This window comes from Paramacrobiotus metropolitanus, unplaced genomic scaffold, assembly GCF_019649055.1.
Source record: "Paramacrobiotus metropolitanus isolate TYO unplaced genomic scaffold, Prichtersi_v1.0 Parri_scaffold0000010, whole genome shotgun sequence".
NCBI lineage: Eukaryota > Metazoa > Tardigrada > Eutardigrada > Parachela > Macrobiotidae > Paramacrobiotus > Paramacrobiotus metropolitanus.
Window position 1 is genome coordinate 307,644 of NW_026570230.1, and position 27,022 is coordinate 334,665.

Below are 27,022 nucleotides of genomic sequence, written 5' to 3' on the forward strand. Positions count from 1 at the left end.
GACACCGCACTTCCGGATCTGGGGCCTATAAACTGCATTTGTTCTGCCTGTGGAGCCCGGCATTTCAAATCCGAGCTGACTGGCAAGGACAAAAACATTTTTACGACTTGCTGTCAAAAAGGCGCAGTTGTGTTGGATCCTGTCGTACCGGAAGGATTTCCCCAGCTTTTAAGGGCGCTTCTTCTCGGGGAACACCCGGCTTCCAACAACTTTCTGGAGCACATAAGACAGTACAACAGCGCACTGGCATTTGCCTCTATTGTGGCAAAACTGGACAAGCCACCAGGACGCGGACCCTGTCCATACAATATCAGGCCAGCTGTACCGTTTTCTTGGACCAGCAAAAGCGGAAACTGACAAAAAACCGTCATACGGGCAGCTATATTTCCTTGATAGCGCGGATGCTGCTGAGGTTCGAGTAACTAATCAACAGAACAAAGACCTGGATTTCAAGAAACTTGATGAACTGGAAGCGGTTATAAGAGCCGTCAACCCTTTTGCTGCAGCTTATCGAATGATGAATGAAGTGGAGAAAGAGGAGCAAAAGAAAGCTCTGCAAGATAACCGCCCACCTCTGGAAGTGAAACTCATTTTCGACAACAACCGGCGAAAACCAAGCCGTAAATACGCAGCACCGACGAGTAACGAGGTTGCGGCCATTATAGTCGGTGGGAGTGAAGGAGGCTTTCCGGTACATTGTTTGGCAGTCTACTGTAAATCAACTGGCCTGAAAACGATTCCCACTTTGAATGGTGACTGTGAACCAATGTGTTACCCGTTATTCTTCCCGCTTGGGACTAAGGGCTTTCACCCAGAAATGGAGCGGACACGAGGACGCAGCGAAATATCCCAGTTGGAGGTAGGTGTAGTCAAGCTACTGAATGCCGAGAACTGAGCAGCCACTAGGCTTTTCCGAAAGTTAAGAAAATCCACTTATCTTTGCGAAAACGTTAATCCAATAAACCGCTGTAAAGCCATAAGCTTACTGTAGCGGTTGGTCCAACAAAGCTCCTGCCTTCCGCAAAACCATTTAGTTTTGCACCCAACCGTTGCCAAAGGATTCTTACTACTACTGTTTTTGCAGTTCTATAGCTACCGAATTGCTGACCGTGGGAATTTTAACCCAATACTATGCGGCAAAAAAGTTGTTCCAACAGTACCTGGTCGATTCGTACGTTAAAGTGGAAGGATCTCGCCTGCAGTTTCAGAGACTGCAACAAAAGAAATTGCGAGTGGAAACGTACCAAGGACTGCCTGACTATTTAGACTCGGCGGCATCGGCGCGCGAAGCTGAGCCAGGACGCACCGTTGTACTGAGCTCCAGCTTTGCTGCAGGGCCACGAGCAATACGTCAGAATTACCAGGATGCTATGTCTCTTTGTCGGAAGTTTGGAAAACCGTTTCTTTTTTTGACAATGACGTGTAACCCCAGGTGGTCTGAAATTCAAGATAATCTTTACCCGGGACAGCAAGCTACTGACAGACCTGACCTGGTTTCCAAAGTCTTCAAGCTGAAGCTGAAATTTCTGCTAGAAGACATCGAAAAGCGCGAAATCTTTGGCCGAGTTGACGCGTTTTGTATGGTGAGAGTTTGAAACAATACGCTTGAGACTCACAAAGGCAAAATTGGTTTCGTTGCCTCAATATAGTTATTGTTTTGTTTCACCGGATAAAAAATCTTATAAACTTTTTAGACCATTGAATTTCAAAAACGTGCCTTTCTTCACTGCCACCTTCTCCTGATTGTGGATAAAAGAGACGCCCGAGTGGAGACGGACACCATTGACAAAGTTGTCTGCTGCGAGATTCCGGACCCGACAAAGCAACCACGTTTATACGAAGCTATAAAAAAATTCATGATACACGGGCCATGCGGAAAGATAAACCCCAGTTCTGTATGCATGAAAGAGACGGGAGTGTGTCATGCAAAATTCCCAAAAGCTTTTTGCCCGGAGACTAACCCAAACAAGGACGGATACCCCGAATACCGGCGAAGGCATTCAGGCATAACCATCACAGTTGGTAGTCGCACTGTTGACAATCAATGGATTGTGCCATATAATCCGTACCTTCTTCTGAAATACGATTGTCACATCAATGTTGAAATTTGCGCTACGACCAAAAGTTTCAAGTACCTACAAGTTAGTTTCTACAAGTATATTTTTAAAGGCCACGACGTTGCCCTTATCACTATGACCGATTCGAGCGGCAACAAAGTCCTCAACATGGATGAAATTCAAGCGTTCGTTGATTCGCGGTACATCAGCGCCCCGGAAGCGCATTGGCGGCTGAGCAAGTACGAAATGCACGCAAAGTCTCATACTGTAGTCCGTTTGCCGGTGCACAAGCCTAATGAACAAGAGGTGTATTTTGCCGCGGGAGAAGAAGAAACTGCTGTGGAAAGCGCCTCTACCCGTGACACTATGCTCACCGCATGGTTTAAACTCAACCAAAAGGATGCAGATGCCAGGTCAATACTGTACCACGACATACCAATTAAATATCGCTTTGAAATAGGTGCCTGGAAAAAGCGCGTTAACGAGACGGGGGGAAAAGCTATCGGCCGCATGTATGCCGTAAATCCACGGGACTGTGAACGTTTCTACTTGCGCCTTCTTTTGCTCCATGTCGCTGGGCCACTAAGCTTCACAGACCTTCAATCGGTGAATGGCGAGACATTTGCCACAATTAAGGATTCAGCGAGAGCACGAGGGTTGCTGGAGAACAGCGACCACTGGATTCAGTGTATGGAAGAAGCTTCTGGGACTGCTATGCCCGCTGCTATGCGATGCCTGTTTGTGACAATCCTGATCTGTGGGAACCTTCCACCATCGGATGCCCGTAATTTATGGCAGACATACAACCAGGCTATGAGCGAAGACTTCAGGCGTAACCGCACGCCGGACGCAGCCATATTTTTTGCGTACACCGATGTCAACAAACGCCTAGATTCATTTGGCGTCAGCCTTCTTCGTCCGTATCAAATTTCTGAGCCTCCTCGCCCTTCGGAATTTCAAGAAGAAATCATCGACAAGAAAGCGGAGTTAAAGAAAGGCAGCGAAATGTTTGCACCCATGAACGAAGGACAGAAAACAGTTACGAACGCAGTTATGGACGCTGTTCATGAGAGATCTAACGAACGTTGCATCTTTGTTGGCGCTCCTGGTGGAACTGGAAAAACCTTTGTATTTACCGCCATTGCTCATCAGTTAACTGGCGAAGGCATTTCTGTCGTTTGCATGGCTAGCACAGGGATCGCTGGAAATCTACTGCCGCGTGGGACTACTGTGCACACTGGAACAGGGCTGCCGCTCAAATTAGATAGCAATTCCCGCCTCGCCGTATCAAGTCGTAACCATTTGGGGATCAAGCTGCGCAATGCTAAAGTTTTTTTATGGGATGAAGCGCCGATGTCATCTGCTATGGCTCTGGAGACGATTGACGTCAGCCTTCGTGAACTAATGCAAAACAATCTGCCTTTTGGTGAAAAAGTTATGGTTCTTGGTGGCGATTATAGACAGGTTTTGCCAGTAATTGAACGTGGAAATAAAGCCCAGCAGCTGGCTGCTTCTCTCAAACGGTCCCAGTTATGGCGGTTCTTTAAAACTTATAAGCTGCATCAGAATTTGCGCGCGGAAAATGGCCAAGAGGAATTCTGTCACTGGCTGTTGGGTCTTGGTGAAGGAAAGCTCCCCGTGGACGAAAACGATGAAATCGAAGTTCCCGAATGCTGCATCAGTTCAGGTACCTCAAAGCAGTTACCTCGCTTTTGGTTTTTATTTTGATATTACAACCTTGTAAAAAAATTGATAATACGCCACCTCATCTAAATCTTAGTAGTTTACTAAGCTCTGCAAACTTTATAAAGTTTGTATCACTGTCTAACAGGGGATGAACGGCTAGTTCACCCCTGTGCGCGAACAGAAACGGAAACTGAACGCCAACACACTGCACACTTTATCTCTCTCCCATACATCATATCAAAGGCCACCGCAGCACCTTGCTGCGGGGCAAAAATGAAAAAGCATCCAGCTCAGACGACGAAATCTAGCAACTGAAGAATCTACCAGATTTAGAATCTGGTAGATGGAGAAAAACACGGCAAAAACAGCAAAACAACCTAGCAGCCGCCTGTGCGCGGGTGAACGGAGAGGCCACTCCTCCTCACAACTGCTTCAGTTAAGTGCCTTACTGTGCTTTGGCAAACCTTGAAAATGAGAATTGATTTACAGGAAACATTATCCAAGAGGTTTTTGGGGATATTATTCCAGTAGACAACACGGAAAAGCTATTGGGCAGTGTCATACTTTGCCCAACCAATGATGAAACGCTGGAAATTATTGACGAGATAGTCGAAAAGATTGAGGGAGCTGCAGCTACGTATGAAAGCATTGACAGTATAACTTGCGAAGAGGGCGAGGATCCGACAGAGTTTCCTGAAGAATTCCTTTACACGCTAACGCCGAACGGACTGCCCCCACAAACTTAGCCTGAAGGTGGGAACTGTGGGGATGTTTCTTCGAAATCTAGACACGAAACATGGACTGTACAATGGGTCAAGATTAATAATTCGGCGTCTTTTGCATCATACGCTTGACTGTGAAGTGCTTACAGGAACCAGCAAAGGCAAGCGCTTCCTGATACCCAGAATAAAATTGCAGGCAACAGGCGACTTTTTGCCCTTTCGTTTTGATCGGCTTCTGTTTCCCGTCCGCGTGGCTTTTGCAATGACAATTATTAAATCACAAGGGCAAACATTTAGTAATGTCGGTATTGTTTTGAAATCTCCTGTCTTTTGTCACGGTCAGTTGTATGTTGCGTTTTCACGGGCACGAAAGTTTTCTGCGATTAAGGTGCTGCTTCCGGCTGGGAAGAAGCAAACCAAAAACGTTGTTTATCAGGAGGTTTCATAATGATCTTGACCAAATAAAAAATAACTGATAAAACTCGCTGGTACAGTTGGCGTTCCTGCCTATTCAAGGCCCTTTACAATAAGTAGCACATTAAAAACAGTAGTGATCTTTCTTTCGATTCAGCAACAGGAGTTGCTGTCTTTACATTCATTGGATGCCGCGGCGTGTCAGCGCCGCGGGCGTTGCTAGTCTTCCTATATATTAAAGCAGAACCGTTATTCCGGAACGCTCCTGCCTCCAAAACGTTCTGATTGGCCAGAACCAGCATAACCTTTCTGATTGGCCAGAACCCGCCTAGCGGGTTTTAAGCTTTTCCAGCCCCTTAAACCTGTGCTTTTGCGCGTTTGTCCTTACCAAGTTTCCGAAACTTAGTACCTTCACCTGTGAAAACCTTCGCCTAAGAAACCGGATCCCAGCTTCAGCATTGCTCCTTGCTAAGCTTCCAAAAATTAGTTATTTAACAAACCTGACAACTTTAATTAACTTACCGGTACCGTATTATAAGCCTTTAATTACCTTGCGGTACCACCTTTTAAGCATTTAGTAACCGAAAGTCCCGCGTACGGTACCTGCACTTTTAAGCCTTCGGTCACCGAAGGCGACGCGTGCGGTACCCGCCTTTTTGAGCCCTTGATCACCGAAGACCACGCGCGTGGTACCCGCCATTTTGAGCCTTTGGTCACCGAAGGCCCCGCGTGCGGTACTCGCCTTTTTGAGCTCTTGGTCACCGAGGGTCTTGTGCGGTACCCGCCCTTTGAGCTTTTGAACACCAAAGGCCCCGCGTGCGGTAACCGCTTTTTTAGCTTTTGGTCATGGAAAGCCAGGCGTGCGGTACTCGCCTTTTTGAGCCTTTGATCACCGAAGGCCACGCGTGTGGTACGTTGGCCACCGAAGGCCTTTTAAGCCTATGGTCACCGAACGCCTTTTAAGCCTTTGGTCACAAACGGTTTTTCTAAGCCTTTACCCACTGAAGGCCTTTTAGGCCTTTGGTCACCAAAGGCCGCGCGTGCGGTACCCGCCTTTCTGAGCTTTTGGTCACCGAAGGCCTCGCGTGCGGTACCCGCCATTTTGAGCCTTTGGTCACCGAAGGCCCCGCGTGCGGTACTCGCCTTTTTGAGCTCTTGGTCACCGAGGGCCCCACGTGCGGTACCCGCCCTTTTGAGCTTTTGAACACCAAAGGCCCCGCGTGCGGTAACCGCTTTTTTAGCTTTTGGTCATGGAAAGCCAGGCGTGCGGTACTCGCCTTTTTGAGCCTTTGATCACCGAAGGCGACGCGTGTGGTACGTTGGCCACCGAAGGCCTTTTAAGCCTATGGTCACCGAACGCCTTTTAAGCCTTTGGTCACAAACGGTTTTTCTAAGCCTTTACCCACTGAAGGCCTTTTAGGCCTTTGGTCACCAAAGGCCGCGCGTGCGGTACCCGCCTTTCTGAGCTTTTGGTCACCGAAGGCCTCGCGTGCGGTTCCCCGCGTGCCCCCCCTTTTTTTAGCTTTTGGTCACCGAGAGCCAGGCGTGTAGTACCCGCCTTTTTGAGCCTGATCACCGAAAGCCACGCGCCTGGTACCCGCTTTTTTGAGCCTTTGGTCACCGAAGGCCACGCGCGTGGCACCCGCCTTTCTGAGCTTTTGGTCACCGAAGGCCCCGCGTGCGGTTTCCCCGCGTGCCCCCCTTTTTTGAGCCTTTGGTCACCGAGAGCCAGGCGTATGGCACCCGCCTTTTTTGGCTTTTGGTCACCGAAAGCCAGGCGTGTAGTACCCGCCTTTTTGAGCCTGATCACCGAAAGCCACGCGCCCAATACCCGCTTTTTTGAGCCGTTGGTCACCGAAGGCCACGCGCGTGGCACCCGCCTTTTTGAGCCTTTGGTCACCGAAGGCCACGCGTGTGGTACGTTGGCCACCGAAGGCCTTTTAAGCCTATGGTCACCAAACGCCTTTTAAGCCTTTGGTCACCGACGGTTTTTTAAGCCTTTGCCCATTGAAGGCGTGTTAGGCTTTTGGTCACCAAAGACCTTTTAAGCCTTTGGTCACTGAAGGCCTTTTAAGCAATTGGTCACTGATGGCCTCTAGACCCACACTTTTAAGCCGTTTGCAACCGTGGGCCGCGTCAGCGCGGCGCGTAAGCGCCGCGCGTCCTGCTTGTCCTATATATTAAAGCAGAGCCGTTATTCCGGAACGCTCCTGCCTTCAAAACGTTCTGATTGGCCAGAACCAGCCTAACCTTTCTGATTGGCCAGAACCCGCCTAGCGGGTTTTAAGCTTTTGCAGCCACTTAAACCTGTGCTTTTGCGCGTTTGTCCTTACCAAGTTTCCGAAACTTAGGGCTACCGATCACTTCGGCCGTTTTCATTTCGGCCAAGCTTTTTCGGCCACCATTCATTTCGGCCGACGCTTATTTTGGTCTAATTTATGCAAGGAAACGTTTTTCTGGATGTAACTACGTTTCGATACCGTAATCTTTCGAATAACCTAACCATAACCAAAGAAAACCTAAGAAAACTAAATAAACCATTAGAAAAGTTAGAAAACCTAAGAATAACTAACCTAAGAATAACTTGAAAACTACCTGAGAAAGTTAAATAAACCATAAGAAACCATAAGAAAGCCAATCAACCAAAGATAACCTAAGAAAACCTATGCAACATAACAAAAGCTAGGAAAACTTGGGAAATAAGATGGCCAAACATCCTGTTGCCAAAATGAGCGGTGGCCGAAATGAGTGCTGGCCGAAGTGAGCGGTGGCCGAAATGAGTGCTGGCCGAAGTGAGCCTCGGCCGAAATGAACGTTGGCCGAAGTGAACCAGTGCGGCCGAAATGTAACGCGGCCGAAGTGAACCTCCACCTGTGAAAACCTTCGCCTGATAAACCGGATCCCAGCTTCAGCATTGCTCTTTACTAAGCTTCCAAACATTAGTTCTTTAAGAAACCTGATTAACTTACCGGTACCGTCTTTTAAGCCTTTAGTAACCGAAGTCCCGCGTGCGGCACCTGCCCTTTTAAGCCTTTGGTCATTGAAGACGACGCGTGCGGTACCCGCCTTTTTGAGCCTTTGATCACCGAAGACCACGCGCGTGGTAACCGCCTTTTTGAGCTTTTGGTCACCGAGGGCCCCGCGTGCGGTACCCGCCCTTTTGAGCCTTTGGACACTGAAGGCCTCGCGTGCGGTACCCGCTTTTTTTTAGCTTTTGGTCACCGAAAGGCTACGCGTGCGGTACCCGCTTTTTTTTGGCTTTTGGTCACCGAAGGCCACGCGTGTGGTACGTTGGCCACCGAAGGCCTTTTAAGCCTATGGTCACCGAACGCCTTTTAAGCCTTTGGTCACCGACGGTTTTTCTAAGCCTTTGCCCACTGAAGACCTTTTAGGCCTTTGATCACCAAAGGCCGCGCGAGCGGTACCCGCGTTTTTGAGCTTTTGGCCACCGAAGGCTACGCGTGCGGTCTCCGCTTTTCTGAGCTGTTGGTCACCGAGGGCCCCGCGTGCGGTATCCGCTTTTTTGAGCCTTTGGTCACCGAAAGCCAGGCGTGTGGTACCCGCTTTTTTGAGTCTTTGGTCACCGAAGGCCACGCGGGTGGTACGTTGGTCACCGAAGGCCTTTTAAGCCTTTGGTCACTGAAGGCCTTTTAAGCCTTTGGTCACTGATGGCCTTTAGACCCACACTTTTAAGCCGTTTGTAACCGTGGGCAGCGTCAGCGCGGCGCGTAAGCGCCGCGCGTCCTGCTTGTAACTATTAAGACAGAGCTGTCTGTCCGTAACGCTCCCGCCTCCAAATCGCTCTCACTGGTCAGAGCCAAAACACTTACCAAATGAAGTGAACCTACTGAACAAACTCACAAACTATAGTGAACCTGCTGACCACACTTACTAAACAAAACGAACCTGCTGAACCCAACCTAATCCCCAGTGAACCAGCTGAACCCACGCTAAAACTAAGTGAACCGACTGAACCCAACCAAAGCCTGATTGAACCATCTGAACCCAATCGAAAAGTTAGCGAACCGACTGAACCCAACCAAAATTTTACTGAACCAAACGAACCCAACCAAATCTTCAGTGAGCCGACTAAACCCAACCAAACCCTTATTGAACCAACTGAAACCAACCGAATCTTTAGTGAACCGGCTGAACCGAACCTAAACGTCAATGAACCAACTGAACCCGACCGAAAAGTTAGCGAACCGACTGAACCCAACCAAAACCTTACTGAACCAGTCAAACCCAACCTAATCTTCAGTGAACCAACTGAACCCAACCAAATCTTTATTGAACCAACTGAACCCAACCGAATCTTTAGTGAACTAGCTGAACCCAACCAAACGTCAACGAACCAAATGAACCAAACCAAAAACATTAGTGAACCGACTAAACTCAACATAAAAATTATTGAACCAAAAAAACCAAACCTTATCCTTAGCAATGCGACTGAACTTGACCTAAACATTGTTGAACCAAATAAACCTAACCCAACCCAATCCGCTTAACAACGTAACGTAACCACGCTAGAGTACGCGCAGTGACGCTACCACTCGCTCGCAAGCAGCGGAATGTAAGCACACGAGAGAAAGTTGTGTGAACCTATTGCAAAGAGCAATCAGCGTAATTTTACCACGCGAGAGTAAATGGGGTAACGTTACCACGCTAGAGTCAGCGCAATACCGTGACCCCGAGAGAGTAAGCAACGCAATGTTACAACGCGAAAGTAAACTCAGTAATGTTACCACTCGAGAGTAAGCAACGTAAGGGTTGCCACGCGGAAATAAAACAAGTAGCGTTACAACGTGAGTGTTAGCAGCGTAACGCTAACCCGCGAAAGTAAGCACAGCAACGTTACCATACTAGGGTAAGCGAAATAACGTAACCACACGAGTAAGCAGCTTAATATTACAACGTGAAAGTAAGCGGCTTAATGTTACCACCGAAAGTAATGGGCGAATTTTAGTTTTTAACCACTCAAAGCAGCGTAGCGTTATCTCGAGGAAGTGGGTGGAGCAAAGTAAGAACGCGACAGTCGGAGACATAACGTAAGCAAGCGAAACGAAGCAGCGTAACGTGATCACGCGAGACGAACCAGAGGAAAGTTACCGCGCGAGAGAAAGCTGCGTAACTTTACCACGCAAGATTTAACAGCGTAAGGTTACCAGGCGAGAGCAGGCTGCGTAACGCAACCACACGAAATCTATGTATCTACTACATACGTATCTACTACGGTAAGCTACGTATCATTCTTGCAGAGGGTAACCAGCGTAACGTTACCACGTGATAGTTTAGCGGCGTAGTATTACTACGCGAGAGGTAACGGCATAACGTGATCGCACAAGTCACGTCATAATGCGAGAGTTCACGGCTATGCTAACGGTTAGGTAAACGAAACTGTTTGCGTTAAATATTTTGCGTAAAAACCAAACACACTATACAGTACAGTTAGCTTATTAGTTGAAAAGAATAACGTGTTCCAGTTAAGGACGTCCGCTAAGTTTTGAAATGCTACCCTTTTAATACATAAAAACTACAAATTAATCCACCTTCGTTAAATCCGCGGCGCTACGCGCCGCGGTCGTTGCTAGTCTTCTTAACTATTAAGACAGAGCTGTCTGTCCGTAACGCTCCCGCCTCCAAATCGCTCTCATTGGTCAGAGCCAAAACAGTTACCAAATGAAATGCACCTACTGAACGAACTCACAACCTATAGTGAACCTGCTGAACACACTAAACCAAATGAACCAGCTGAAGCCAACCCAAACTTTAGTGAACCGGCTGAGCTTAACCTAATCCTTAGTGAATTGAGTGAACACAACCAAAACATTACTGAACCGACTGAACCCAACGGAAAAGTTAGTGCACCGAATGAAACCAACCAAAACCTTACTGAACCAGCCGAACCCAACCTAATTTCCAGTGAACCGGCTGAACCCCACCAAAACCTTAGTGAACCAGCTGAACTTGAATAAACCCAACCAAAACCCTACTGAACCAGCCAAACCCAACCTAATCTTTAGTGATCCGACTGAACCCAACCAAAACCTTAGCGAACCAGCTAAACCGAACCGAAAAGTTAGCGAGCCGACTGAACCCAACCAAAACCCAACTGAACCAGCCGAACCCGAACATGTATTTATAAATGCAAGATTAAGGCAGCAGCAAGAATCTGTAATACATTATAAATTTGTATTACATACGAGTAAATCAAAAAATCAAACTTCGTTTTGATTTCATACGAGTATGATTAGCACTTGAACACTGGTAAAACAACGTTAATGTAGCTCCTTATTAGTTCAGGATGTTAAGAACATCAGATTGCATCTGGCTATTTGTATATAACTGTTTTTAACCGGAGCTGAATGTTGTTCATGTTGTGATTCTCTACACTAGCTAAACTACATTCGATTCCGCGCAAAGTGTATGTAACGCTTATAAAGAGGTGAATGTCATAAAGATAATCCCCCCTAATCCTATGTTATAACATGCGAGTCAATTCGGTTCCTTACAGAATATTTAATAAAGAAGTGTATGTAACGAGAGGTTTCACTGTAGTCGAATTAAAACTTATTTTCAAAATAACCATGCGTCGACGGTTTTAGTCCGGCTTTCAGCACTGTTATCGGCAGCACAACTTAGAGGCTAGCGATTATAAACAGCTTTATTGAGGAATCAATAAACTGGAGCAAACAAGCAGCACGAAAATGCCCATCTGGAGCGATCTGGATCGAGCCTGATGGTTGTAGCGCTGTATTTTATAGTTTCACTCGAGCAAAACCCGTATTCACCTGTAGCCAGCAGGTTCATATGAACCTGCTGGCTACATACAACCTGACCAAAACAAACAAAACTACAACAGCATCCGCTTTTCAAAATTCAGTTATTCGTCAGTCTGCGAGTCAAATACCGCAAAAGAATTATTGATCAATCACAGCCGGGAACGGCACAGCCGGGAACGGCACAGCCGGGAACGGCACAGCCGGGAACGGCACAGCCGGGAACGGCACAGCCGGGAACGGCACAGCCGGGAACGGCACAGCCGGAACGGCACAGCCGGAACGGCACAGCCGGGAACGGCACAGCCGGGAACGGCACAGCCGGGAACGGCACAGCCGGGAACGGCACAGCCGGGAACGGCACAGCCGGGAACGGCACAGCCGGGAACGGCACAGCCGGGAACGGCACAGCCGGGAACGGCACAGCCGGGAACGGCAAAGCCGGGAACGGCACCGCCGGGCACGGCACAGCCGGGAACGGCACAGCCGGGGACGGCAATAGCCGGGAACGGCACAGCCGGGAACGGCACAGCCGGGAACGGCACAGCCGGAACGGCACAGCCGGGAACGGCACAGCCGGGAACGGCACAGCCGGGAACGGCACAGCCGGGAACGGCACAGCCGGGAACGGCACAGCCGGGAACGGCACAGCCGGGAACGGCACAGCCGGGAACGGCACAGCCGGAACGGCACAGCCGGGAACGGCACAGCCGGAACGGCACAGCCGGGAACGGCACAGCCGGGAACGGCACAGCCGGGAACGGCACAGCCGGGAACGGCACAGCCGGGAACGGCACAGCCGGAACGGCACAGCCGGGAACGGCACAGCCGGGAACGGCACAGCCGGGAACGGCACGGGAACGGCACAGCCGGGAACGGCACAGCCGGGAACGGCACAGCCGGGAACGGCACAGCCGGAACGGCACAGCCGGGAACGGCACAGCCGGAACGGCACAGCCGGGAACGGCACAGCCGGGAACGGCACAGCCGGGAACGGCACAGCCGGGAACGGCACAGCCGGGAACGGCACAGCCGGGAACGGCACAGCCGGGAACGGCACAGCCGGGAACGGCACAGCCGGGAACGGCACAGCCGGGAACGGCACAGCCGGGAACGGCACAGCCGGGAACGGCACAGCCGGGAACGGCACAGCCGGGAACGGCACAGCCGGGAACGGCACAGCCGGGAACGGCACAGCCGGGAACGGCACAGCCGGGAACGGCACAGCCGGGAACGGCACAGCCGGGAACGGCACAGCCGGGAACGGCACAGCCGGGAACGGCACAGCCGGAACGGCACAGCCGGGAACGGCACAGCCGGGAACGGCACAGCCGGGAACGGCACAGCCGGGAACGGCACAGCCGGGAACGGCACAGCCGGGAACGGCACAGCCGGGAACGGCACAGCCGGGAACGGCACAGCCGGGAACGGCACAGCCGGGAACGGCACAGCCGGGAACGGCACAGCCGGGAACGGCACAGCCGGGAACGGCACAGCCGGGAACGGTACAGCACAGCCGGGAACGGCACAGCCGGGAACGGCACAGCCGGGAACGGCACAGCCGGAACGGCACAGCCGGGAACGGCACAGCCGGGAACGGCACAGCCGGGAACGGCACAGCCGGGAACGGCACAGCCGGGAACGGCACAGCCGGGAACGGCACAGCCGGGAACGGCACAGCCGGGAACGGCACAGCCGGGAACGGCACAGCCGGGAACGGCACAGCCGGGAACGGCACAGCCGGGAACGGCACAGCCGGGAACGGCACAGCCGGGAACGGCACAGCCGGGAACGGCACAGCCGGGAACGGCACAGCCGGGAACGGCACAGCCGGGAACGGCACAGCCGGGAACGGCACAGCCGGGAACGGCACAGCCGGGAACGGCACAGCCGGGACTCCCACATATGCCGATTGTTCCAAGCGGTCGACTGAGCTCTCGGTCGAACTGTGCCGAGTGACCGTTGATGTAAGCTGGTCCGCTCCATCCAGGCCGGCTGGCTGCCGTGCCGGGTTACGATCCACCCACTGCGGTTTCCGCTACCTGTTCTCCAGATTGTGCGTTTACCGGCTCGGTTTGGTCCGCAATGTCCACCGGGACGCCGGTTGCCGGGCGGGTGCACCGGGACGCCGGTTGCCGGGCGGGTGTGTGATGCTCGTCCTTCTTCTGCCTGCTGTCCATGCACGTCCGGATGTTGTTCCTTCCGTTTTGTTAAGTGCGGTCCGACTAAAGTGTCAGCTGGCTACAGACATGTGTAACCCTCCAAAACGACCGCCGGTCGTTTTGGACGGTTACAGATGCGCACTACGCAAATGTCGCAATGAATGACTAATATCTGTCTCGTGTTAGTTCGTTTTGGCGGACAAAATTATTTTGATAAAATCTCTTATATATAAAAAGCATTTCTTACTTTTGCCTGAATTTCAAATAACACCAACATTACTTTCCACTCTAATGGAATCCAGTCATCGAATTTTGATCGTAGGTGCACCTGAGGCGAATGCGACAATGGCTCTTGTCTCGCCTATGCTAACGTAACTTACGGTATACCCCGAAATACTAAATTAAATGAGTAAGTAATACTGCAAAGTAGACAAAAATTATAAAAATAATTTTCAATGCAACAGACAACATAAGAAACTACTATGCATGGGAGAGCAGCAGGTTCTAAGTTTCTGACTGTTCTGTTAACGCTTTCAACTTCATTGCGCAGATTACAGTGAAAAATGCTTGACATTTCAGTCGGCAAGTTTAGTTTCTCAAGTAGTCGCCGCTAGAGTGGCTGCTAATTTGGTTCGATTTATTGATCCATACAGTGCAAGTGTTCGAAATAATGGTCAAAGCGAAGTATCCAAACTCGTAGCGTAACTCGCACGCTCGTTACACTTTCTTTAAGAGATAGCGAATCCAGAAAAATTGCCCGCACTAGTTGTTAGCCTCTGATGTCGAGAGAACCGATAACTAGTGTGGGCTATGCTGGCAGAGTTGCCCCTTATTACCGAGTGTCCCTTATTATAATTATCATATTCCCGTTCGTAGTGCGGCAAAATAGATAAAAGGAATTATCGGAGATAATGAATGTTAATTCTGGCGAGCGGCATGCTTTGTCTCGCCTTGACGTTAATGTTCTGTCGCGGTTGAGATTTATTAGTGGCCATCTGGGTGGTCAGATGCTGTTTTCGTGGGATCGTCAAGATTTTCATGCTGCCTTCTGCAGCTGCAAATGTTCATCGTCATTTATGAGAATTCATTGATGCAGTTCGCGTCGAACGCGTTTTTATATGTGGCAAAACCGAAGTTTCATGACCTTTAGCAGTTTTCCATCTCTTCCTAAAACAAATTTTGTAAACCGCTACTGCCATTCTATTCCATCTATTGATAGACCGTTACACGCAGATAAGTTTGTGGTTTGATTGAACGGCTGGTTTTTAACAATTTTTGTTTTGGTTGTCACCTGGAACATCATCCAGTATGTTATGGCGCAAGCTTATTCTTCGTGAATCTTGTCGCAGAATTATCCGTCGTATTGCTCATGATTTATACGTAGCAGCGTGTGTTTCCTACGATCAGTTTTTGGAAATCCTATTTACGTTCTCTTCATTGAAGACCAGTAAATCGTTTGTTTATACTTCACTTTGGCGTTTTTTGTATTTGTCACTACCATCGTATGGGTGGTTGCCCTGTTCTTTGACTCCGGCATATTGCCGGTTGCGCTAGAATGCCTAATTCAGTTTGTCTACACAGTGGATATCCATGTGTATGTGCTCTTTGTGCTCATCAAATCTCAATGCAAATCAAGTGGTAGCTGATTTATTGCGTCTTTACTCATCTGACTTGTATGATTTTCCTGCCAGATTTGCAACAACTAATCTGATTTTTAATCGGTTTTTGCGTTTTCAACTCCGCGATTCGGGTGTATCAGATACTTCAGTTAACATTGTCGCTTTCGGTTTTGCATCAATGTTTCACTCCATTTTATCGAGATTGTCCGTTGAAAATATTTCTTCGTAATTCATCGTATCACAATGGGACGGCCACGGCTAGCAGCCGCTGCGCCAGCTACAGTTGGAAGAAACTCCGGAAGGACCATCAAGCCCGCACCCACGCGACGTGGTCGACCGCCTCGCGCGCCCGCTCTTAAGGTCACCACTACGACTCGGTCGAAACCAGATCGTCTGTCAGATCTTCTTGCGCGCAAGAGGCAACTGTCTGCAGAAATCAGTCAGCTCACCCGGGCTTCTCCGATGTCGCCACCTTCGCCGTTGCGCGATGTTCGTTTCTCACCATCTCCGGAACGAACAGGTAACGGTAGCGTGGTATATGTGCCTTCCAGCAAAAACTGTCAAGCCGTCATGCCTAGCGCTTCAAATCGCCTTGGAACCAAGCATGAATCGTTTGGTCAGTCTTCGGACGACTTCAGTGAATTACCGCTAGTTTCGGATAAATTGAGTAGAGTTCTGTTTGACCATTCTGCATTTATCGATTTTACTGAATTATTCCCGTTGTCGTTTGCAACTGAGATTAATCTGCCCAAAGTGCGTCGTGACGAATCTGGACAACCGTTATCGGTTGTATCAGCGGCCGGTCAACGCGCTACAGCGATGACCTTTACAATGTGGGCGCGATCGTTCCATATTTTTATGTCGTATCGCACATACAACAAGCCGGAATTTGTTTTGCCAATGCTGAAGTACCTCGATATTATGGCAAGTTTTGCACACTCCTACGAACCAGCTCAATGGTTTAGTTATGACCAACGCTTCAGAATGCTTGCTCGTATGCACCCGAATAATGCTGTAATTTGGTCAAAGACCGATCACGAGATTTATCGTGAGTGTTTTATGACAGTTTATCCCAGCATGCGTGCGAGTGGTAGCCATGCGGGGCTATCTGGGCGTTTGGGTCAGCCAGGTGTACCACCTTCGTCATATTGTTGTTACAAGTGTAACATTCCTGGCCATTGGATTCGAAATTGCCCTAATCACCCTAAAGAACGCTCTAGTCGTTCTTCGGACTCTCAGCTTTTTCGCGGGCGCAACGAGACGGATGACCGTCTCTGTACAGAATGGCAGCGTGGATACTGCTCCCCTCCGTGCCAGTACGGAAAACTGCACCGCTGCTCAGCTTGTGATGCCGGTTCCCATGGTCTCCGCACCTGTAAACGGCGCGCTAATGTCGGCGAAGCCGCTACGAACCGCTGCGACACCTCTCAAGCCTGATGCATTCCGCCATTACTTGTGTGACCATCCAGACCAACATTTCGTAAGTGTGGTTATTGATATGATCATTAACGGGGCAGATATCGGCTATTTTGGCCCCGTCTGCTCTCGCTTTACCGCAAATGCCAAGTCTGCGCGTGAGCATGATGATGTCTTGATAAAAGCTATTGAGAAAGAGGTTTTGTTAGGCCATACAACCGGCCCTTTTATCAAACCACCGTTTAAATATTTTTCTATAAGTTTTCTTGGCGTTCGTGAGAAAAAACCTAGCGGGCATCGGGTTATTCTTGATTTATCCCGACCAGAGGGTAACAGTGTGAACGATTATATTGACGGTGACGCATACACGGTTTCTTACTGTTCGGTTGACGATGCTGTTCGTTTGTTAACACATATGGGAGTCGGTGCGATAATGTGCAAACAAGATATCAAACATGCATTTCGTTTGATTCCCGTACGCCCGGCTGACTGGCCATTACTCGGTTATAAAGTTGCTGGTAATTATTATCATGACGTTGTTCTACCATTTGGTGGAAGATCGTCTCCGCGCCTATTTTGCATGATTTCCGAAGCGCTACATTGGATTGTTGCTGATGTCTCGAAAAAGTTTAGTTTTCTTCATTATGTTGATGATTTCTTTTTTGTCGAATTAACTGTGGAAGCCTGCACGTTCATTGTTAATACTTTATTGCGGATTGCACAAGATCTTGGTATTCCGTTTTCTCCTGATAAAGCTGATGGCCCATCCACCCGGTTACCATTTCTCGGCATTGTTCTCGACTCAGTTGCCCAAACTCTGTCCCTTCCAGTTGGTAAATTAGAGGAAATCATCGCGTTAATTGCTGTGTGGCAAAAGCGGTCTGTGTGTTAGGAAAATGAGCTTCAAAGTCTAATCGGTTCTCTTCAATTTGCGGCAAAGTGTGTGCCTGCAGGACGTTTATTTACGCGAAAATTAATTAATCTTTTATCTTCAAATGAATCTGATCGAATCGTGGTTACTAATGACATTATTGATTATCTTGACTGGTGGGCTGAATTTCTGCCAAAGTGGAATGGTTGTGCATCGTTCCTGTCTGTTAATTGGTCACAACCCGATACTCTACACCTCTACACGGATGCGGCAGCCGGCACCGGTTTCGCGGGCTATTTTGGTGGTGAATGGTTTGCCTGTCGCTGGCCATCTGAAGAAATTGCCAAACGGTGTATCGCGTTTCTGGAAATAATTCCCATTTATGTCGCGTGTTTGATTTGGGCAGATAAATTTCGAAAGCAAAAAATCATTTTTCATTGTGATAACATGGCAGTCGTTCATTGTTGGCGTTCACTTAATCCTAAAAATTCAGATATCCTGCACGTGTTGAGGAAAATTCTAATGGTTGCCGCTCTTCGCAATTTCACTATGTCTGTTAAACACGTGTCAGGCATTGATAATATTTTAGCTGATTCTCTTTCCCGTTTTGATTTTGATCGGTTTCGGGCAGCTGCGCCGAATGCTTGTTTATATCAAGTAATTGTGCCTGATTTCTGGTGTGATATTTTACAGATGCAACCGTTGTCCACCTAATGCGGCATCATATTTCCGCATCCACGCGGAAAACATATTTGACCGCATTACATCAATTTTTGCGATTCCTGTCAGTTTCCCATTGCAATTCGTCATTGTTTTCCGAAGTCAATGTTTTGAATTTTATTGCCCATTTATATCATGCCGGACATAAGTTTTCTTCTGTGCGCACCTATCTTGCCGGCATTTCCAATTATGCCCTTGAGACCGGCACTACTGATCCTGTGTTGTCCGTGAAAGTCCAACACGCAATTAAAGGATTCCAGCGTTTGGCTCCTATTATGCCTGACAATCGCCGGCCAGTGTCGCTTGATATTATGCGGTTATTAAAGTCCAGAATAATCGGTTCAGCAGTGCCTTTGTATGATCAATCCCTGCTTTGGTGTGCAATATGTTTTGCGTTTTTAGGTTTTTTGAGAGTGTCAGAGTTTGCGATTTCACTCAGCGCTGCACACACCATTCAATTTTGCCATGTTTCCTATGATGGTCATCGTGTGTCTCTGATTATACCCAGTTCTAAAACCGACCAATTTTCTTATGGTTATACGGTTCATTTTAATCCCACTGAGCGCTCCGTCTGCGCTGTTCGTGCATACATTCGTTGCGTGCGGCATCGTGTTCATACTGATCTGCATACACCCTTCTTTGTTTTTCGGAATGGATCGTCGTTGTCACGCAATTATTTTGAGTCCAGTTTACGTCGGTTGCTTCCGGAGTTTCCTGACATTCATTCCCACAGTTTCCGCATTGGCGCAGCAACTACTGCGCTAACCACAGGCTCGTCTTGCCAGCAAGTACAAACAGCTGGTCGTTGGAAGTCTGCTGCCTTTTCAACTTATATCCGGAGTGCATTACCTATCCAGTCAATCAACGTTTACTGATGCTTCCTGTTTGGGGGTTTGTTTGGGGCGTTTCTTGTTTGTTCATTGTGTTTTCCTTGTTGGCTCATTGTATATATCATTGTTTTACCAATAAAATACCCGGCAAACTCCGTTGTCGTCTGGTTATCGTACACGCGAGCAGCAGGATTAACGAGCTGTTTTAACGCAGTGTGCGGTAAAATAGCCAACAAGCCATTTCGCCCACCATAGTGCGGCAAAATAGCCAACTGGCTATTCCGGCGCAGTGTGCGGCAAAATAGCCTGAGGACTATTCAGACCCTTATTGTTATACTGCGGCAAAATAGCCATAGCCTTTTTTTTTATAAAAAACAATTGTATGTACTAAATTTATTTCTGCTCTTCGGTGCATCTACTAAACCCTTATTACTTCTTGTCATGGCACTATTAATTTATTGTTTATGAACGGTTTTGTCCATTTCGACGAAATTAGGTTAATATGGCAAGCTAATTATAAACGTAAAGAGATATAATTTTAATGTTATACTTCTGAATTAATGTTGTTTATGTACTCTAAACTTGTATCATAATGCCTGCCTGATTTGCAATATTATCATTTCTTTTGTAATATCCTCAAGTTACCCACAGTATCTATAAAAATGTTTTTCCCTCCATTACGTATTTTTTTAACCATTTTGTTTTCTTTCGTTCATACTTGTAATCTTACTGTCTCTCCTCCCTACTTCCCGTACGTGTTGAGAACTTCGGATTTGTCGATTAGAATGGGTATGTTTATTAAAAATAAAGAACTGGAACATCTAATAATATGAACTTCGCAAGTGCGTACGCAATTCGCTATACTGATAAAGTCACAATATAATCCATAATTCACAATGGGTTTTCTTTTTCTTAATTTTCTGTCTCATGTTTAGAACTTTTTTATTACAGTTACATAATGAAGTATGGCTACGTGACAAGTCGTCGCGGGACAGTTCGTCGCGGGACATTTCGTCGGGGACACTTCGTTTAAAGGACCTTTGGTCGGGAGACAACTGGTGTTAGGATGTTTCGTAATAGGGACAGTTCGTTTAGGGATGCTTCGTTGACGTGACAGTTGGTAGCAAAGCTGCTCGTTGCCCAACTGGTACATTTCGTCGCATGGATAAATCGCCGCAAGGACTTTTCATTGCGCCGCATTTTTTGGGGTTTTTAATGGGAATTATTACCAGACTGAATCTACCATGCTCTGTTACCAAGAAAAATTAATAAGGTAAGAAAACAATTTAACCGACAATACAAAGAATACCCCACTGGTTAGCCGGCAAAAATCCCTATTCATTTGTCTGGTTGGCGAAAATTCTTCCCCTTTTGTCTGATCGGTAAAATTTTTTTCTCTCTATCCTACCGGCAAAAATCCCTAACCTTCTGTCTAAGCGGCGAAATTTTTCCCCCTCTGTCTAACCGGCGAAAACCCTCATCATGTGTCTAACTGGCAAAAGTCCCACTTCCACTGTCTAACCAGCGAACCCCAGCTAATATCTAAGAAATTTTGAAAGAAAAAATCAATCTTTGAGACATCCATACTAGATGAACTATTTTTACCGCAACAGGCGTAATTGTTGTAAACAATAACCGTTATTTAATTTGGCTAGAACATTTTTTTGTTTGACTTAGTCTTATTTTCACGATCACAACAATGATGGATTAACAACAACCACAATATATCCGAACAAATGAATGATTGCCTAAAGAAGGTACTGTTACAGTTTGGTGAACACCTGCTTTTTACCTTGTATTCTAGAAAGTTCAAAATTTTTAAAACAATAGCAAGTTCTTAAAAACAAAACAAAAACGACGTTTGAAACACATTTTCGTAGTTTCGGCGCGTTGGCCACAAAACGATTTCTTTCGGCAATATAAGTGCACTGTATATTAACTGAAATATTTAAATTGCCTAAAATTAGGAAAATTTATTTCGTTTTGATCTTAATGTCATTATTATTGTTGTTCAATAAATATTATTATTTAATTTCATTTACTTATTGCTGTTCTTGTTTGATTTTGCTAATGAAACTCAATGTTTATTTCAGCTTCTAAGATAATTTTTTTAATTAAGGTAGGTCCCTCAATATACATTCGACAAAATATATTCGAAAAATATTGATGTCGATAACCGAATGCAGAATTCTCCAAAAAAAATAAATCTTTCTATTTTTATTGGAAACATCTTCTAAAAAAGGATGCAGCAGCGATTTTCACGAACTTTCACCGAATATTCAAAGGATTAAATATTTTTTCCGTATTGCCGTTATCATATTTTCCACTATTTTATTGTTAAGTAGTAAAGTAATAAAAATTATAAACGTGACCTTCTTAAAAATTGTTGCCGTACTCCTCTTTCGGCATACGAGCAACTCGGCATGACCTAAAGTTTTGCCGAAAACTTTATGTTTCTAGTGCCGCATTAGTTAGGATACTAATTATTATGCCGAAATGTCCGTATGCCAGATTGTCTAGCAGACATAATGTTCTCAAAAATTACCGAGAAACAGGAATTGATGGCTTATTTATAAGATTTTTTTGTCATCAGTACTACAATTTAAGCAATTAAAGGTTTTTGGGCGAAATTTCCGTAAGTATTTTTTTATGTATTTTCGAATTCTCTTAAATCGCTTTTATAAAACAACCGTTTGATGCTACGTTTTTGTAAGTGCTGTTTGATGCGAACTGGCAAATGCAAAGATACTCGTATAATCTGAACATGTCGGATTCGCAATGTGTTTATTGTTTCCGCCCATCGTTATTACTGTAACAGCACTTTCCAATAATATGTTGGTACTTCGTACTGTAGATGTTGCCATGGTTATTTTTTTCGCAATAATAACTCATTCCGTCTATTCAACGTTAGTAGTTTCTGATTCAGCCAATAAGCGAAATTCGTTCCGCAAAAGTTTTATAAATTTGGAACCGAAAACAGCGGTAAGCAAAAGTCGTCTTGCCACCCTACAGGAATTTAGACGTTTTTTGAGCGATCGTCTAAAAATCTACGTCGAACGGTGTAGGAGATGTTGGGGAAAAAAAACGGCGGAGTAGGAATTGTCTTGCCACCCTACAGGAATTTAGACGTTTTTTGAGCGATCGTCGAAAAATCTACGTCGGACGATGTAATGAGATTTTGCTTTAAACGACTCAGAAAAACAAAAATCTGGATTGCTTATACACAGTGAGTATAATAGCACTTAAGTCTTAGTTGCCAAAAAAAAGGTCCGCCGAATGAAAGATGAATTGAGAGAGATTGAATTTTATTTGTAGTTTTAATATTATAATTATAATAGAATTACTGAATTTTGAAAAATTTTATTGTAATACAATGGACTACTACTATCTGTACTATGTATTTTTACCCCTTTGTCTAACCGGCGAAATTCCCTTCTTCACTATTTAACCGGAAAAATTCTCTCTCCCTTTGTTTGGGCGGTGAAATTCTTCCCTCTTTGTCTGATCGGCAAAAATTTTTTCTCCCTATCCTACCGGCGTAAATCCCTAACCTTTTGCTTAAGCGGGTAATTGTCTTCACGATCTAACCGGCAAAAGTCGCTATTCCTTTGTCTGGCCGGCGAAAATTTTTCTCCTTTTGTCTGATCGGCAAAAATTTCTTCCACTTTGTTTAACCGGCGAAAATCCCTAACCTTTTGTTTAACCAGCAAAATTCTTCCCTCTTTGTCTGATCGGCAATTCTGAAAAAAGATTCAGCAGCGCTTTTCACGAATTTTCATCGAATATTCAAAGGATTAAATAGTGCGCTGCTCTCTAAGTTTTTTGACAGATTTAACGCTGGTGTTTACAATCTCTTGCAATAATTTTGCTGTTTTTGTATTTCATATTTTCCGCAATTTTATTGTAAAGTAGTAAAGTAAGTGTACTAAAGATTGCAGACGTGACCTTTTTAAAAACTGTTGCCGTACTCCTATTTTGGCATACGAACAACTGGGCATGGCATAACGTTTTGCCGAATACTTCATGTTTCTAGTGCCGCATTATTTAGGATACGAATTACTCTTTGTCTGATCGGCATTTTTTCATCATCAGTAGCTATAATTTAGACTATTAAAGATTTCTGGGCGAAGTTTCCGTAAGAATTTTTGTGTATTTTCGAACTGTCTTAAATTGTTTTTTTTTTAAAAACAACCGTTTGATGCTGCGTTTTTGTAAATGCCGTTGATGCGAACTGGCAAATGCAAAGATACGTAATCTGAACATGTCGGATTCGCAATGTGTTTGTTGTTTCCGCCCATCGTTATGACTTTAACAGCGCTTTCCAGCTTTCCGTGTTGGATTCCGTACTGTAGGTGTTGCCATAGTTATTTTTTCCGATATAGTAACTGATTCCGCCTATTCGACGTTAGTAAGTACTTTCTGATTCTGCCAATAAGCAAAATTCGTTCCGAAAAAGTTTCGTAAATTTGGAAGTGAAAATAACGATAAACGAAAACCGTCTTGCAACCCTACGGGAATTTAGACGTTTTTTAAGCTATTGTCGAAAAATCTACGTCGAACGGTGTAGGAGGAGATGTTGGGTAAAAGAAACGGCGGAGTGAGGATTGTAATTATAATAATAATACAAGTATCGGTCGCGCTAGCGCGCGACCAGTTGTGTTTGAGGTATGGAAGAATGAAAGAAATACAAAATATACTTCGTAAAGCAATAAAAAAGATTTTGAGAAATATTTCAAATATAAAACCCAGCGAGGCCAGCTACGAAAATATTTTAAACATTTGAAAATGCGGAATTTTTTCAAGCTTTCCGGTTAAATTCGACCATTTTCTGAAAACTGTGAAAGCCCCCGTAAGTTTTTCTTTTTTCATGGTTCTTTATCGCGTTTTTAATGTAACTTTATATTACCGATCTAACGAACTGAAGACTTGAACTTTTTGGTACCACAGAAAATATTTTAACGGTGATAAAATGGATTGAGTGGGGTTATACATATATCTGCACACGATGCCCATAAAATACCATTTTTTTAGCGCAGAATTAATGGAAACTTGCGGGGAACAGTTAACGGTCGCCCAAGGTGTCCTTACAGGCTGCATCTTTAGATACTAATTGTAAGATTTTTTCAGCCATCAGTCAAGCTCTTCGGTATTTATTAAAATAAAATTAATACATGTTTATTAGATTTCGAGGTTAGCGAATGCCCAAGCTACCACCAGTATCACAGAGCCGCCATGTGATTGAATACGGTAAACGGGCCGCGGGCCGGCTTTTAGATATTTAAAGGCTTCGTCCCTTTTCTAAAGCGTATCTCGCTGCAATACAGCACCGTATCTAGTTTCGCTACAGTACAAAAATGGGACACTATTTGGTGCGCACCACCAAGATGCAGCACAGGCTACGCATATCGAAACTGGGCTCGCTCTCCGTTTCCTGTATCGAACCTTCAGCTTTGGCTCCGTATCGCTGTATTTGCGCCCCATCGCGTCGATCACATATCGCTTTGTTTACCAGTTTTTTTTGTGCTCTCGTGGGTTGTTGGAAGAATTCTTGTGCTGCTTTTATGCCCTCATTCTAGTTAGTTCCTAGTCTGAATTGCAAAATGTTGTTCCCTGGATTGAAAGTTTTTGGCATCATTGTTCTTACTTTTTAGCTGGTGATGAGTCGCACCACCCGCGCAATTATTTGTTTTGGCCAGCATGCTGCAGTATAGTAATAGCGTTAGAGCAGCTACATAAGTACGTAGGATACGGATCAAAATTTGCAAATTTGGATCTTCATTTTCCGAGCGCTCCTATTCAGTATTTAATGTGGTAAAGAATAGAAACTAATTTCGTATTCGAAAACACACTCGGTCTGAATAATAGTTTTTCGAAACCATTGTTTTTCGAAACCATTCCACTTCTCTGTAGCCGCATGATGTTGTAGTACTTAATTGTAGTTATATGGTATTTTTTTTATTGTTTTGAGCTGGTCACATTTCCTGTTTCAATTTTTTGTGCATTCAGTTGGGTTTTAAAATAATTAGAAATTTCATAAAACTTAAATAACTCACGAAAAGAAATCGTCACACAATGGCAATACTAAAAAATGCTTGCTCATCAACAAAAAGATACCAGGGAAAGCCACCTCTGGAGGTGGCTTCGCGTACCGTATCGTTTTTCTTTGTACAAAGGACATTCCAAAAGTTTCTTTCCCTATTTTGCCTGCGTGCCATTTCAAGTGATATGCAAACGATATATTTTTTATTACGTAACATGTTCTCTGAGTTATCGAAGAAAAGAAAATTTTTAACTGTCGATGAAGAACTGCCCAGGTGAAAAATCATTTAGCCGGTGGTACTTCTGGCAGCCTAACCACTATCCTTCCAAAATTTCAGCTGTAATGTTGTCACTTCTCTCCTTCTCGATGGTTTTGAATAAAATTTATAATAGTCAAGGCTTACTATGTACTTGTTATTATCATGATCATGAATCATTTCCAAACTTTCACAAATTAAAATAATAAAATTGTTTTTACAGACATCCGTTTTTTTTGGTTTTCCGCTTTCCTGCTATTCCAAACTTCCAATTCTTTTCCACAATAAAAACTGTATCCTTGACCCACCTCAGCACATACTGGCTATGATTCAGTTTATCGCTAACCTGTTTGCAACAAATTGTTTTCCGGATTTCTTAATATTTTTGCCGTCTGGAAACTGGCAAGCCTCATGTTTTGACAACTGGTCACTAACACTTCCGATTTCCTTCTAAAAGCAGAAAGGGGCGAATCTTTTTGATCTTGATTTGCACTGTAAAAGGGAAGACTTCTGAACATAAAAACGTTTTGTGCTTCTTGAAGTTCGAACGGGGAGAATGCTAAAAATGTTACAATCTTGCGAGGAACCCGGATGATAGGCTGCCAGACACCGCTGAAAGTCTTTTTGGCGAATTTTCCCCTTCCTCTTTGAACAGGACCAAGTTTAAATTTTTTAATAATTAGTTAGTAACTGGCCTTAGTAAAAATATGGGTGAAAAGGGCTAAGTGAGTTTGTGGGGGTAGATAAAAAATAGGGAAAGAAACTTTTGGAATCGCCTTTGTATTTCAGGGTATGCGTAAAAAGCGCGCGTAAAATTTTTGGTTGATGTGAGAACCGACATACCGTATCGCGTATCTCCTATTATGGGACGGTGGTGTCCTGTACCGTAGCTAGATTCGTTACAGATTGGGGACGAGGCCTAATATTTAGAAATTACATATAAATTAGACAATTAAGGGATTTGGCCCGGCACATAGTACCAAAATCGGGTACATACACGGGAACTTTAGCTGTCGCGCAATCCTATACACTTTTTTGCATGGCTAGGTATGTACCTAATATTCATAACGGCTCTCATACTCATACTCATAAGTCATAACCCTACTCCTTTAATTCCGAATCCATACTCATAACGGCCCACATAATCATAATCATACTTTGGTCCTACCGGTCATCAGATTAATTTATTCATAATTATAGCTCATATCTTAACCATTACTCATGCTGGTGTGTCAAAATGTAATATGCAATTACAACTATGTGTTCATGTAAGTCTACTCAACCGCCCGCTTTCGTCCACTCGCAAAAATTATTTCATCTTAATTAGTAGCGAAAAAATATTTATTAGAAAATGGCTTCATTACAAAATGACTTCAGCAGACTTGAACTGAGTAACGAAAGCTAAGTAGTTTAATCTGCATATAAAAACTGAGCAAGAAAATCCACCATT

General features: G+C 45.5%; 2 protein-coding genes across 2 annotated transcripts; both read left to right on the top strand.

Moving 5' to 3' along the window:
* Positions 1 to 2,192: 2,192 nt before the first annotated feature.
* LOC129583443 (uncharacterized) lies at positions 2,193 to 4,489 on the top strand. Its single transcript, XM_055475241.1, has 2 exons — positions 2,193 to 3,744; positions 4,233 to 4,489. The coding sequence occupies exons 1-2, from the start codon at positions 2,193 to 2,195 to the stop codon at positions 4,487 to 4,489; spliced, it is 1,809 nt and encodes a 602-aa protein (XP_055331216.1).
* A 12,046-nt stretch (positions 4,490 to 16,535) lies between these two features.
* LOC129583444 (uncharacterized) lies at positions 16,536 to 17,783 on the top strand. The gene has a single exon (XM_055475242.1). The coding sequence runs from the start codon at positions 16,536 to 16,538 to the stop codon at positions 17,745 to 17,747; it is 1,212 nt and encodes a 403-aa protein (XP_055331217.1). The 3' UTR covers positions 17,748 to 17,783.
* The last annotated feature ends 9,239 nt before the right edge of the window (positions 17,784 to 27,022 follow it).